General features: G+C 45.1%; 2 protein-coding genes across 2 annotated transcripts in view; one reads left to right on the top strand and one right to left on the bottom strand.

Moving 5' to 3' along the window:
• LOC143925166 (uncharacterized) overlaps positions 1-6,939 on the top strand; it is a 92,224-nt gene extending 85,285 nt beyond the window's left edge. The window contains exons 10-12 of the mRNA XM_077449781.1: positions 71-427; positions 1,196-1,552; positions 6,562-6,939. Of these exons, the coding sequence (XP_077305907.1) occupies positions 71-427; positions 1,196-1,552; positions 6,562-6,939 (1,092 nt within the window). The remainder of the gene's footprint in view (positions 1-70; positions 428-1,195; positions 1,553-6,561) is intronic.
• Positions 1-15,651, bottom strand: part of LOC143923342 (kinesin-like protein KIF13A) — a 511,776-nt gene that overhangs the window by 261,683 nt on the left and 234,442 nt on the right. The window lies entirely within an intron of this gene.

Genomic DNA, 15,651 nt, shown 5'->3' with positions numbered 1-15,651 from the left:
CGTGTCTATGTTTTGTATGTTTATAATAGTTTTAAAAGGTCTATATATGACCAAAATCTTGATATTACAGGACATGTCCCACCCATCTCCAGATGATGAGAAGGAAGAATACAAAATCCCACCATGTGACACAATTCCTGATGACTCTGGAGTCACATCACAGCACAACACTTGTGAAGAAGACCAAAATGAGAAAAGTGAGGAGGTTCCACATCAACAAAGCAACACTGACACAAACAAGGCAAGTCCACATGAAAGTGTTCTACATCAAGAATGTGACTCCTCCTCTGAGAAAACTAAAGGTGAACATGACCTTAAATCCTCATTGAAGACAGAACCTCCACAAAATGGCAAGGACCTATGTGACAATGGCGGCAAAGGTGACAAAGAGGTGGCTTCAGATGGACTCCAGGGGACTCACAGACAGGTGAGGTTTATGTTTACATGAACTGAATACAAAATGTCTGGAAACACATTTTCCAGAAAGACCCAACAGTTTGTGGGATTTAAATGGAAGTGACCTCTGCACTAGTGAAGAGAGTTTAATCATTGCTTTGATATATCCTAATTAATATGCATCACTAATTTACTAACCAACATAGCAGCCTGCATAATAAACAAAATATATAGTATAGCACAACCAAAAAACTCATAAATCAAGTCCAAATATTGACAAAATTCCACCTTAGTGACAGTTCATTGATATCCAGTGACTTCAGTGACCATCACCTCTAGCTGGAATGCCTGCCCACATCCCAATGTTGACCCCACTACAGAGTCACACATGCCTGTAGTGATATCTCTCAGGATGCTTCGGGGGAAACCCTTCCTCCTCATGGTGTTCCTGGATAAGACAGTCCTCCTCTCAGGTTCTCACAATATGGACCCCACTACAGAGTCACACACGACTGTAGTAATATTTCTCAGGATGCCTCAGGGAAACCCTTGCTCCTCCTGGTGTTCCTGGACAAGACAGACCACCTCCTGGGTTCTCATGATATGGACCCCACTACAGAGTCACAAACGCCTGGTGAAATATCTCTCAGGATACCTCGGGAACACGAATCCTCATCCCAGTGCCCCTAGACAGCTCAGACCTCCTCCCGGGATCATTCAGCATGTTCACATATTATAATCATCATGTGACTATGCCTTTTAAATTTATTAAGCTTGTAAATATTACTTGATATTACAGGACACATCTCACCCATCTCCAGATGTTGAGATGGAAGAATCCAGCAACATCTTGCCAAGTGACACAATTCCTGATGACTCCGGAGTCACATCACATCAGCACACTTGTGAAGAAAACCAAAATGAGAAAACTGAGGAAGTTCCACATGAACAAAGCATTACTGACACAAACAAAGCAAGTTCACATGACAGCGTTCTACGTCAAGAATGTGTGTTCTCCTCCGAGAAACCAAAAGCTGAACTTGACCTGAAAACCTCATCAAAGATTGAAATGCAAAATGACAAGGGCCTCTGTGACAATGGCAGAGAAAGTGACAAAGAAGTGGCTTCAGATGGACTCCAGAGAACTTGCAGACAGGTAAGGTTTAAGTTTGCAGCAGAAGTTGAATACAAAATGTCTGGAGAAATATTTTCAAGGCAGACCTAACAGACTTAGGTATTTACAGGGAAGTGACCACTGAGCTAGAGAACTGCACTGCCTAAATGGACCTTTAGTACTCTTTTATACATTTAAAAAGATTAGATTACTAGTCATCATAGGGTTAATTTACTAAACCAAAGAGTGCAAAATCTGGTGCAGCTGTGCATGGTAGCCAACCAGCTTTGCCAGTACCCTGAGCCTGGGTGAAAGAGGATGAGGAGGATGAGGACGGCTTGGTCATCCACTCTACCAATTCTTCGGCATATTGTGGCTCAACACGTCCAACTGCAGAAAATAAGGACAAGCGTGTCCCATGGCCACATGCTGATAAGGATGCACCGTGTCCACAACCAGCACTGTTGCCTCTAGCATCAGGGCCTGCTTGCCCTTTTTTATTGGCTCGTGAGTGTCTGCCTCTCCTTGTTGGCCTTCCAGACATACTAATGGCCTGCAGGGAGATGTAGCTGCACAAAGCTGGGAAGTATGTACTGCATCTAGCAGAATCAACTGCCTGCCTGTAGTATTATTAGTATGAGAACACCAGCAATTGGGGTAGCTTTATGTGCACACTGTGCAGAGTACACAGTAAACCAACTGTAATTACTGCAGCTGCCTGCGATATAGGATCAGAAGAACACCAGCAATTGAGGTAGCTTTATGTGCACACTGTGCAGAGTACACAGTACACCAACTGTAATTACTGCAGCTGCCTGCGGTATAGGATCAGCAGAACACCAGCAATTATGGTAGCTTTAGGTGTACACTGTGCAGATGGCACAATACACCGACTGTAAATAATGTCAGCATTTGCCTGAAAGCATTGATCATACATTGATTTCCATAAAACAGCATCAGAGACCTGTTTCGATAAACCTTTAAATTCTAATGTACTTTCATCAGCTAAAACATCTACAAATTCCATATTACTTTTCTACTCACCAAATGTAAAACTCGTCAGTTTCCCCGCTGTACTCGAAATTCAAGTCTGTCAAGACTTCTGTATATCTGAAATTCTCCGGTCTTTCACAGTCAATCGATCAAATTTTCTTCTAGGTTCTTTTCAATCTTTGCGAAGTTAATTTCTGTTCATCACTTCATTCCCCTCTGATCAAAGGATGGAAGTGGAAAAAAAACTTTCGACTTATGATTGACTGGATGACTGAGCCAATGTAAAAAATCGCTCGCAATGTAAAAAATATTTCAATTGTCTTATATATATATCTCTTATATATATCTGGTGAGACTGATTGAGATTGTGAGACGGATTTCCTTAATGAGTTCTGAGTCAGCGTAATTCAAAAATGTGTATTTATTTGTACACATTTAAATAGAAAAGAATACTTACAAAAATAGTACAATGATAATCATTAGTATCTTTCTTTCTTATCAATATATCAAGCCATGTGGTCTATTGTACTTATTTAAAATGGCCGAATAACCCTTTGTATGCTAAAAAATCTGTGTGCATGAGATGTGTCCTTCAGAGATGTTCCTTCTAGCTGCAGAAATGTTCAAGAGAAGGACAGACCCCCAATCTTATGACTATATCAACCAAAGTCTCTAATTTCCCGCCCGAAAGATAACTCCTCCTTTACAGAAGTGTGGGCTAATGAGTGATTACTATAGCAATCTAACATCTGTCAGGATGTAGGAGGGGAGAAAGAACTTTAGACTTTAAACATCATCTCATTTTACATAGGATAGATTTCTAAAAGCATATATATATATATATATATATATATATATATATATATATATATATATATATATATATATATATAATGAGCTGGGGAAGTTAAACATAAACAACATTTATCAAAATCCTGACAGGTTTTAAATGTTTACATTTTCAATCATCGCACGTCATAACATAGAATTAATTGACTCAAACTTTTCTTTCACACATTATGGAATATTCATATTTTAAATAAAGTATAATAAAGCCAATTAAAATTTAGATATTAAGAATATAACACCTGCGATATAGGATCAGCAGAACAACAGCAATTATGGTAGCTTTAGGTGCACACTGTGCAGATGGCACAATACACCGACTGTAATTAGTGCAGCTGCCTGCCTGCGGTATAGGATCAGAAGAACACCAGCAATTGGGGTAGCTTTATGTGCACACTGTGCAGAGAACACAGTACACCAACTGTAATTACTGCAGCTGCCTGCGGTATAGGATCAGCAGAACACCAGCAATTATGGTAGCTTTAGGTGCACACTGTGCAGATGGCACAATACACCGACTGTAATTAGTGCAGCTGCCTGCCTGCGGTATAGGATCAGAAGAACACCAGCAATTGGGGTAGCTTTATGTGCACACTGTGCAGAGAACACAGTACACCAACTGTAATTACTGCAGCTGCCTGCGGTATAGGATCAGCAGAACATCAGCAATTGGGGTAGCTTTAGGTGCACACTGTGCAGATGGCAGAATACACTGACTGTAATTGCTACAGCTGCCTGCGGATAGGATCAGCAGAACACTAGCAATTAGGGTAGTTTTAGGTGTACACTGTGCAGATGGCACAATACACCAACTGTAATTACTACAGCTGCCTGCCTGCGGTATAGGATTAGAAGAACACCAGCAATTGAACTAGCTTTATGTGCACACTGTGCAGAGAACACAGTACACCAACTGTAATTACTGCAGCTGCCTGCGGTATAGGATCAGCAGAACATCAGCAATTGGGGTAGCTTTAGGTGCACACTGTGCAGATGGCAGAATACACTGACTGTAATTGCTACAGCTGCCTGCGGATAGGATCAGCAGAACACTAGCAATTAGGGTAGTTTTAGGTGTACACTGTGCAGATGGCACAATACACCAACTGTAATTGCTACAGCTGCCTGCCTGTGGTATAGGATCAGCAGAATACCAGCAATTGGGGTAGCTTTATGTGCACACTGTGCAGATGGCACAGTGCACCGACTGTAATTGCTACAGCTTCCTGCACAGAGGATCAGCAGAACACCAGCAATTGGGGTGGCTTTAGCTTCTTACCCGGGCTAAAAAAAACAGACCCGGTCTGTTGCTCAGTGGTCCAAAGTCCTCTTTTCTGATGAGAGCAAATTTTGCATCTCATTTGGAAACCAAGAACCCAGAGTATGGAGGAAGAAAAAGAGGCACACACTGCAAGAAGCTTGAAGTCCAGTGTGAACTTTCCACAGTCTGTGTTGATTTGGGGAGCCATGTCATTTGCTGGGGTTGGTCCACTGTGCTTCATTAAGTCCAGGGCCAAGGCAGCCGGGCAGCCGTCTACCAGGAGATTTTAGAGAACTTCATGCTTCCTTCCACAGACGAGCTCTATGGGGATGCTGACTTCGTTTTCCAGCAGGACTTGGCACCTGCCCACACTGCCAAAAGCACCAAAACCTGGTTCAATGACTGTGGGATTACTGTGCTTGATTGGCCAGCAAACTCACCTGACCTGAACCCCATAGAGAATTTATGGGGCATTGCCAAGAGAAAGATGAGAGACATGAGACCGAACAATGCAGAAGAGCTAAAGGCCGCTATTGAAGCATCCTGGTCTTCCATAACACCTCAGCAGGGGTACAGGCTGATAGTGTCCATGCCACGCCGCATTGAGTGGCCCAAACCAAGTACTGAGTACATATGCATGCTTCTACTTTTCAAAGGTCCGATATTGTTCTATGTACAAGCCTTGTTTTATTGATTGCATGTAAGATTCTAATTTTCTGAGATTGTGGATTTGGGGTTTTCATGAGCTGTAAGCCATAATCTTCACAATGATGACAAATCACGGCTTGAACTATCTTGCTTTGCATGTAATGAGTCTATCTCATATATTAGTTTCACCAAGCCTTGTTTTATTGATTGCATGTAAGATTCTAATTTTCTGAGATTGTGGATTTGGGGTTTTCATGAGCTGTAAGCCATAATCTTCACAATGATGACAAATCACGGCTTGAACTATCTTGCTTTGCATGTAATGAGTCTATCTCATATATTAGTTTCACCTTTTAAGTTGTATTAGAGAATTAAATTAACTTTTGCACAATATTCTAATTTTTCGAGTATCACCTGTATTTTACATTCAGTCCCTGTCCCTCAAGATGCTTACAACCTAAGGTCCCTAACTCACATTGAAACATACACAGGAGAAGGGACATTTTCTAGCAATACTACTGAACCTTCCTGGAATGGAGCTTTACAAAATAGTTGACTGAATGCAAAGTAAAAGTCAATTGAATCAAATGAAATTGCAGAATCAATTTCCTTCTGTGACGTGACTGATCAAAAAAAAACATTTTTTGTTTTCTGGAAAAATTGGAAAAAAAGAAAAGAGTGTGGCATTTGTTTTTTTTGTTTTTATTGATAAATAATATATCTATGACATGGTATTCAAACTATATAACATGAAGACCTTAATGAAAGATATCTGTGATTTTATGTAAAATATTAAATTATTGCAAGCTCTCTTAGCTGAAGACAGGCAAACCCTGGAATACAATTTAAGTAACACTGTACTTCTGAATACAGTTCTCAAACAAGAGAAATGCACATTTCTGCCACTAGAGGGCACTGTATGGGGAAATAATACAGTTTCGTTTGTTTGTTTACTCCCTCTTGTGCCTACTAGTTGGGTGATTGTTGGGATACAGTAGATGATAGATTTTATCCTCTCAGATCCCAATTGACAGGTAAGAGGGTAAATTTGTCTAACAAATTAGTTTATCTTCATTACCTTTAAATTATTCCTATTTATGTTCTCCACCACCACAGCATAATGTTTCCCTATAGTCTGCCCAGTAAATAGTTTTTTTTCTTTTCCTCCTCTCAGTAAAATGGTGAGACCAACAACTAGAGTCTGGAAACATTTTTAGAGTAAATCAACCATTCCGTGTCTATGTTTTGTATGTTTATAATAGTTTTAAAAGGTTTATATATGACCAAAATCTTGATATTACAGGACATGTCCCACCCATCTCCAGATGATGAGAAGGAAGAATACAAAATCCCACCATGTGACACAATTCCTGATGACTCTGGAGTCACATCACAGCACAACACTTGTGAAGAAGACCAAAATGAGAAAAGTGAGGAGGTTCCACATCAACAAAGCAACACTGACACAAACAAGGCAAGTCCACATGAAAGTGTTCTACATCAAGAATGCGACTCCTCCTCTGAGAAAACTAAAGGTGAACATGACCTTAAATCCTCATTGAAGACAGAACCTCCACAAAATGGCAAGGGCCTATGTGACAATGGCGGCAAAGGTGACAAAGAGGTGGCTTCAGATGGACTCCAGGGGACTCACAGACAGGTGAGGTTTATGTTTACATGAACTGAATACAAAATGTCTGGAAACACATTTTCCAGAAAGACCCAACAGTTTGTGGGATTTAAATGGAAGTGACCTCTGCACTAGTGAAGAGAGTTTTTTTTTTTTTTTTTAATAATTTTTATTAGGAAAATAAAGAAAATACAAAGATTTATGATCAGGCACGATCATTAAAGACAAGATATGCATCAAGGTCATATCAAAGTCACGTCCTGGGGCGACATAGAACCACAAAGTGTAGAACGTACCAAGACAGAGTTATCATGAAAAAAAAACTAAACAACAATGACCAGACTGGATAGATAGATCAGCTACTGTTTTGGACCCTAAATAGTACAGTCAATAACGATATATAAAAAAAATAAAAAAAATAAAACCAGTACCCCAGGGGCCAAGTGCCTAGCTGCAACTTAGAAAGCGATGTGTTGACTAAAATAAAGAGGAAAGAGAAAAACAGGGGGGACAAAGGGAGGGAGGGGGGGTTCAGTGGTAAAGTCCGAAAGGGGTTCCTGGCGAATTGGAGAACTGCGGAGAGGTCTGAGGAGAGTCTTGATGGGGAGGGTTTCGGCCTCTGCATCAGAGACTCGCATTGGCATCAGGAAAGGAGCGGGACCTTGTAGATGAAGGAGAGTTGATCCAGCTCGCGTTGGTCTTGCATAGAGACGTTTGTGGTCATGAATAGTTGCCATCTGGCAAGAAAGTCAGCTTTTTGTTTATCATTCAAGAAGTCCGTTGTGAGCCTCTCTGTGTATAGGAGTGATAGAAGGTCTTTGCGGAGTTGGGAGGCTGGAGGGCCAGAAGGCAGGAGCCAGAATCGTAGTATGAGACGGCGGGCCAACAGTAAGCACAACAAGGTCCAGTCCACTGTAGCTCGTGTAGGAAGAGATCCTGGAGAGGGTCTAGCGCTTGTTGAGGTAGACCAAGGTAGCAGGATAGGGTCCCAATAACCAAAGATTAGGAGGAGAGGTTCTCTAGGTAGTTTCATCAAGGTCACATCAAAAATGAAGGCCAAGACCTGGTCCCAAAAGGTAGAGATAACGGGACAAAACCATAAACGATGAGCGAGGTGTGGCTTCGGAAGATGACAATGAGGGCAGGAGGCCCCATTTGATGATGATTTGGAAGAAAGAAAAGGAATGTAGGCCCTGTGGGCAATCTTAAGCTGGGTTTCCCTCCAGGTTTCATTAGGCGTCAGGTTGAGGACTTTGTTTAGTCCGAGCAGAATTTTATGGACAAGATCTGAGTCTGGGAATGTAGAGGACCATCGTGCAAAAGAGGTGGAGGAAGCAGGTGGCTGTGATCATTGTAGAAGCGGCTTGTAGATATCCGATATTTTAAAAGATTCGTTGCGTATCAGCTGATCCATGAAGCTTGATTGGAATCGACGGGAGGCCTCCTTACAAGTATGAGCAATGTAGCTGATGCATTGTTGGTAGTAGAAGAAGTGAGAAGAGGGAATCAGGAATGCGTCCTTCACTTTCTGAAAGGGGAGCGGTTTGCCGGAGATGGAGTCGCACAAAGAAGAAAGAAAGGACAAGCCCCGTGCCGACCATTCGGAAAAGGCCTTACAATGGAGACCTGGAGTGAAACATGGGTTACCTTGAATGGGTAAATGCGTAGATAAGAAAGGCGTAAGTCCGGCCAATTTTCTAGATTCTCTCCATGCTATTGCTGTGTCTCTGAAGACTAGGTTGTGTTGGTGGGGGAGGGGTACCGACTTCCAGCGGCAATGTAACAGGGCGGACAATGAGAAAGGGCGAGCCATAGCGGATTCCAAATCAAAATTAGAGTATCTGGACGAATGTGTAATCCAGTCTAGGCTTGTTCTGAGTAAACAGGCTAAATTATATAACCTAATGTTAGGTAGACTTATACCCCCATCGCCCCTGGGAAGGTGTAATTTTTTGAAAGCAATACGTGGTCTTTTGCCGTGCCATAAAAATTTAGAGATAGCAGATTCCAAAGAAGTAACATCTTTGTGTTTGAGCAGAAGAGGAAGAGTTTGCATAGGATATAATAGTTTGGCAAAGCTGACCATTTTTACAAGGTGGCACCTTCCCATGAGCGAGAGGGGCAGATCCATCCAGTTGGTCAATTCTTGCAATATTTTATTTAACAAAGGGGGATAGTTTAGCTGATATAAAGAAGAAGGCAATTTACCAATTTTGATTCCCAAGTAGGTGATGCAAGAAGATGCTACAGAAAATAGGGAGTCACTGACCCAGGGAGGAGTGGAGAGGGAGCCAATGGGTAAAATTTCACTCTTAGTATAATTAATGCGAAGCCCTGAGCACAACCTAAACTCGTCAAATGTAGTTTTAATGGTGTGAATGTCAAGTGAGGGGTTAGAAGTGAAAATAAGGATGTCGTCAGCGAACAGGGATGTGCGGAGTTCCATGCCTCCAATTTTTATGCCCTGGAGGGGAGCTGAATGAGATAGGTATCTGGAAAGGGGTTCCAAGGCTATGTTAAAAAGTAAAGGGGAAAGGGGGCATCCCTGCCTGGTACCTTTGTGTAAGGGGAAGTTAGGTGAGAGGAGGCCTGCCGCTACCAAACGGGCGGTTGGAGAGGAGTACATCGAGGAAATTAGGTGACTGAATGGGCCTGAGAAACCTAATTTAGATAGGGTCATGGATAGCCAGTCGAAACTGACGTTATCGAAAGCTTTCTCAGCATCTAATGTAATAATAGCATAGGAACCATTGGGGTCCTGTTTGGCAGATTCAAGAGCGAGTAAAACTTTGCGTATGTTTAGAGTGGCTGTCCGACCTTTGACAAAGCCCGATTGGGCAGGGTGGATTAGATGGGGGAGGATATCAGCTAACCTAGTGGCGACAATCTTGGAGAGGATTTTCACATCTAGATTAAGAAGGGAGATAGGTCTGTAAGAGCCGGGTTGTAACGGGTCTTTACCTTTCTTAGAGAGAAGCTTAATTACCGCTTGATTCCCGGATGGGAGGTAGGGACCCCCTGCCCAAATGGAGGAGTAAACCGAGAGGAGAGTGGGCGCTACAATATGGGTGAGATTTTTGTAAAAGTCACTCGTGAAGCCATCTGGGCCTGGCGCTTTATGAGGGTGCAGATGACGAATGGTAGATTAAATTTCAGCAAGAGTGATGGGGGCGTTGAGGGTCTCTAATTGTTGTGCCGATAGAGTGGGAAGTGTCACATTGTCTAAAAAAGCCTGAGCCTTTTCTCGTACTATGGGGTCAGGTGCATAAAGATCAGTGTAGTATTTCAGCATGGTCTCGTTTATGGCTTGTGGGGAAGAATGTGTCTGTCCCGTGTGATCCCGGAGGGATGTGATGTGGGTGGGGCGATGTCCTCCTTTACAAAGCCTGGAGAGGAGTTTTCCGGCTTTATTGCCATATTTATGAAGGGTAGCAGCCAAGTGAGCCCTCTTTGAACGTTCAAGAGTGTCAGCCCAGGTATCAAAAGCTGACTTGGCTGCAACCCACTCATCATGATGCAAGGTGGAATTGGAGGACGAGAGCTGACGTTGGGCAGCATGTAGCCTGGCACTGGCTAATTTGTAATGCTTGAGAGTGTTGTGTTTAAAGGATGTGGCATAACAGATAATGCGACCTCTAAGGTACGCTTTCCCCGCATCCCAAAAAAGATTCGGATCAGCCGCATGTAAGGCGTTTGCGGAGGAGTATTCCGCCCAGGCCTTATCCATGAATGTCAGAAAATCTGAATTATTAGCTAAGAAAGCTGGAAAGCGCCAAAGGTTAGGATGTGGAGGGAGATCCAGTCTGTCTAGGGAGATTGCCACTGGGGCATGGTCAGAAACGGCTATGTCGTGGATTTCAGATTCGGATACCAAGGTTATGAGGTCGTCTGAACCAAAAAAATGGTCAAGTCTGGCTAGGGATTTATGGGGGCTGGAATAGAACGTGAATTCTTTGTCAGTAGGGTGGCTGAGACGCCAAAGGTCTGTCATGTGTAGGGAATCCATGGTGGAGGCAAAGAGAGTAGGGATCATTAAGGAGTCATTCTGCGGTTGTTTTTTTGAGGAGGATCTATCAATCGAAGAGTGCATAACGTCATTAAAGTCACCCCCTACTAAATGAGGTAAGTGGGTGAATTTAAGTAACCACAAAGAAAGTTCAGAGTAGAATTGTTTAGAGGGGTTATTAGGGGCGTAAATAGTGGAAATAAACATATCCTTAGTGCCTATCCGTACCTCAGCGGTGAAGAAACGACCCATGTTATCCGAGAGAGTGGATAGAATTGTGCAGGGAAGGTTTTTGTGAATCAAGAGCAATACCCCGGCCTTCCGACCCACTGACTCGGCTCCATGAACTGATCCCACCCACATTTTTTGCATGCGTGGAAAATCGGAAGCGTGTAGGTGGGTCTCCTGTAATAAGGCAATGTCTGCTTTGAGTCTTTTAAGGTGTCGAAGGATCTTCATTCTCTTTTGGGGAGAGCGGAGACCCTTCACATTCCAGGAGACTACTCTAAGAGGAGCGGGATCAGTGGGTGTGAATGGCAGGATATGAGATACAGGTGATCGAGGATATTTAACCACTTGCCGCCCGCCCTATTACAAATTGACGGCGGCAAAGTGGTTTCATTATCCTAACCTGACGTCATATGACGTGATTAGGATAATGAGCCGCTGCGCGCCCCCGGGGGCGCGCATCGCGGCGATCGTTGTTGCGGGGTGTCAGTCTGACACCCGGCAACTACGATCTCGGTAAAGAGTCTCCGACGGAGACTCTTTACCATGTGATCAGCCGTGTCCAATCACGGCTGATCACAGTGTAAATGGGAAGAGCCGGTGATCGGCTTTCCCTCACTCGCGTCTGTCAGACGCGAGTAGAGGAGAGCCGATCGGCTGCTCCTCTGACAGGGGGGGTCTGTGCTGATCGATTATCAGCACAGCCCCCCCGAGGATGCCCACACTGGACCACCAGGGACACCACTAGACCACCAGGGTGCCAAGGTAATAAAAATACATAATCCTCCCTAGACCACCAGGGTGCCAGTCAGCACAATGGGTGCCAATCAGTGCCCATAATGGATGCCAATCAGTGGCCACAATGGGCATCACTGATTGGCATGCATTATTGTTTGGCACTGATTGGCATCCATTACTATAACACCGATGCCGCCTATGAGTGCCCACCTGTGCCGCCTATGAGTGCCCACCTGTGCCGCCTATGAGTGCCCACCTGTGCCGCCTGAGTGCCCACCTGTGCCGCCTGAGTGCCCACCTGTGCCGCCTATTTATGCCCACCTGTGCCGCCTATCTATGCCCACCTGTGCCAACCTATCTATGCCCACCTGTGCCGCCTATCTATGCCCACCTGTGCTGCCTATCCATGCCCATCCGTGCCGCCCATCCGTGCCAGCTATCAGTGCCAATTTGTGCCACCTATCAGTGTCCGTCCGTGTCGCCCATCCGTGTCGCCCATCCGTGTCGCCCATCCGTGTCGCCCATCCGTGCCGCCTATCAGTGCCACTTCATTGGTGCCACATTGGTGCCCATCAGTGCCACCTTATCAGTGCCCATCAGTGTAGCCCCATCAGTGCCCATCAGTGAAGGAGAAAACGTACTTATTTACAAAGGTTTGAAACTGAAACAAAAAAAAACATTTTTTTTTTCAAAATTTTCGGTATTTTTTTATTTGTAGCGCAAAAAATAAAAACCGTAGAGGTGATCAAATACCACCAAAAGAAAGCTCTATTTGTGGGGAAAAAATGATAAAAATTTCATTTGGGTAAAGTGTAGCATGACTGCGCAATTGTCATTCAAAGTGCGACAGCGCTGAAAGCTCAAAATTGGTCTGGGCAGGAAGGTGTTTAAGTGCCCTGTATTGAAGTGGTTAAAAGACCTAGGCCGAGATCAATGGTGGTACAGGGCATAAGGTGTTGACCAGGGAAGCTTGACTGGTGGAGGAGAGAACCCAACAAGTCACGGGGAAGGAACCAGGGAAGGGCAGGAGAAAAAAGGGCATGGGGGGTAAACAATAAAAATAAAAGGATAATAATCAAACAAATAAACACCAGCATGTACTTCTCTTTTTTCCGCATGAGTTCACTGTGCATAAGGGGGAAGCTCTCCAGCAGAGCCCCGCAGGAGCAGGGGTAAAATGCGGGCAGTGTCGTAGTGTCGCTGGAAGCCCGCCGGACTAGGATATGTGTCACAGCGTAACGAGTAAAAGGTGGACGGGTGAAGCAATACACAGTGGAGTCATGCTAAAATCTAAACAAGTAGAGGAACAGAACAAAAGCCGGTATGGCAATGAAATCCTATACAACAACTGAATCAACGGTACAAAGATAAGATTGTAAACGTGGTATAATAAACAAAAACCTGAACAATCGTCCAAGGACGCGAGCGTGAAGCCGAGGAGGAGTAGGCCATTTGTTGAAAACTCGTGGCGTCCGTTGACCAAAGCCTACAGGACCAGTAGAGTATCAGCTCCCGGTGTAAAGTGATGTAAAACGAGGGAAAGATGGATAGAGGACTTTCAGCGGGGAAAGTTGCGGTGCCGATGGTCCGGATCCGAAGCTCGGAATCGTTTAGGGGAATCCTTCCTGGGGCTCCTCTGGTCCAAGGCACGGAGAGTAGAGGCAGACTTGAAAGGAGTATTCAGGGAAGGATCTGAACGAAGTGAGCGTACAAAAGCCTCCGCTTCAGAGGGGTCCTGGAAGGACAGTTGCTCCCCTTTGGGGGACTTGAGACGAAGCACGGCAGGGAATGCCAGAGAGAACTTAATTTGTAATTTAAACAGTTCTGAGCAGATCGGTTGGAAGGCTTTCCGTTTTTTTGATACTTCAATAGAATAGTCCGCGAAAATCAAAATCTTGACCCCATCGACTTGCACTGAGGAAGACTGCCGGAATGCTTGTAGGATTGCGGCTTTGTCCGCATAGTTCAGATATTTGGGAATGATAGGACGGGGAGTTTTGCGATCCGCATTAAATGATCCTATGCGGTGTGCCCTTTCCACCGTAAAGGAGCCTGTAAGACCGAGTGCTTCCGGGATGCGTTTCGCGCAAAAGTCGCCCAGATTGGCGTTGGGGAGCAATTCAGGGACACCAACGAAACGCAGGCTGGATTGTCTGGATCTGTTCTCTAAATCGTCCAGCTTTTGGAAGACAAATTGAAGCGCTTTTTCCTGCGATCGCTCAGTGGCTTGGGATTGATACAGATCATCCTCTGCCTCAGAGATTCTATGTTCAAGGTCATCAAGTCTGGTAGCATGCTCTGTGATTTGGGCTTTGATTTGATACATCCCAGCCTGTATGGCTTTCTCCACAGAAGCTGTGATCATGGGAGACAGCAGGGCAGCCACAGCTTGTGCTATGCGATTAGTGTGTCCATCATCCCCAGGGGGCGGCTGGTGTGAAGCAGCATTAGGGTTGTGAGGGGGCTGTACAGTGTGCCCACGGTGGTGTGGTGGACCTGAGGTAGCTGGGGGTGTTGGGGTGGCGACCCCGCTTACCTCCATGTCTGTGTCCGGTCGATCTGCTGCACAGGCCTGAGAAGGAGGAGCGGAGTGGGCCGGAGCCGAGTAGGCCGACGCCGGGGGCTCAATTTGCGGCCGGACCGCGGGCGCCGCCGCGGCCGCGTACGAGCGGGATCCCGTCTTTTCGACGAATCGATCCATAGGAGCGGGGATCGCGGGGGACCACCCGGAGCCTTGGTGGAGCACTGGGGCCGCTGTAGCCGGATTTTCAGGCCGATTTGTTGGGCTCTGCAGCGGGAGCTAGGCGGGAGCGCAGCTAGCTCATGCGGCGCCGGAACCGGAAGTGTGAAGAGAGTTTAATCATTGCTTTGATATATCCTAATTAATATGCATCACTAATTTACTAACCAACATAGCAGCCTGCATAATAAACAAAATATATAGTATAGCACAACCAAAAAACTCATAAATCAAGTCCAAATATTGACAAAATTCCACCTTAGTGACAGTTCATTGATATCCAGTGACTTCAGTGACCCTCACCTCTAGCTGGAATGCCTGCCCACATCCCAATGTTGACCCCACTACAGAGTCACACACGCCTGTAGTGATATCTCTCAGGATGCCTCGGGGGAAACCCTTGCTCCTCATGGTGTTCCTGGATAAGACAGTCCTCCTCTCAGGTTCTCACAATATGGACCCCACTACAGAGTCACACACGACTGTAGTAATATCTCTCAGGATGCCTCAGGGAAACCATTGCTCCTCCTGGTGTTCCTGGACAAGACAAACCTCCTGCTGGGTTCTCATGATATGGACCCCACTACAGAGTCACACACGACTGTAGTAATATCTCTCAGGATGCCTCGGGGGAAACCCTTCCTCCTCATGGTGTTCCTGGATAAGACAGACCTCCTCTCAGGTTCTCACAATATGGACCCCACTACAGAGTCACACACGACTGTAGTAATATCTCTCAGGATGCCTCAGGGAAACCCTTGCTCCTCCTGGTGTTCCTGGACAAGACAAACCTCCTGCTGGGTTCTCATGATATGGACCCCACTACAGAGTCACACACGACTGTAGTAATATCTCTCAGGATGCCTCGGGGGAAACCCTTCCTCCTCATGGTGTTCCTGGATAAGACAGTCCTCCTCTCAGGTTCTCACAATATGGACCCCACTACAGAGTCACACACGACTGTAGTAATATTTCTCAGGATGCCTCAGGGAAACCCTCGCTCCTCCTGGTGTTCCTGGACAAGACAGACCACCTCCTGGGTTCTCATGAT

The sequence above is a fragment of the Lithobates pipiens genome, unplaced genomic scaffold, assembly GCF_037356315.1.
Source record: "Lithobates pipiens isolate NorthernLeopardFrog02 unplaced genomic scaffold, aLitPip1_a1.2 Scaffold_22, whole genome shotgun sequence".
In the NCBI taxonomy this organism is placed as follows: Eukaryota; Metazoa; Chordata; class Amphibia; order Anura; family Ranidae; genus Lithobates; species Lithobates pipiens.
This window is presented reverse-complemented; position numbering and strand designations above follow the sequence as displayed.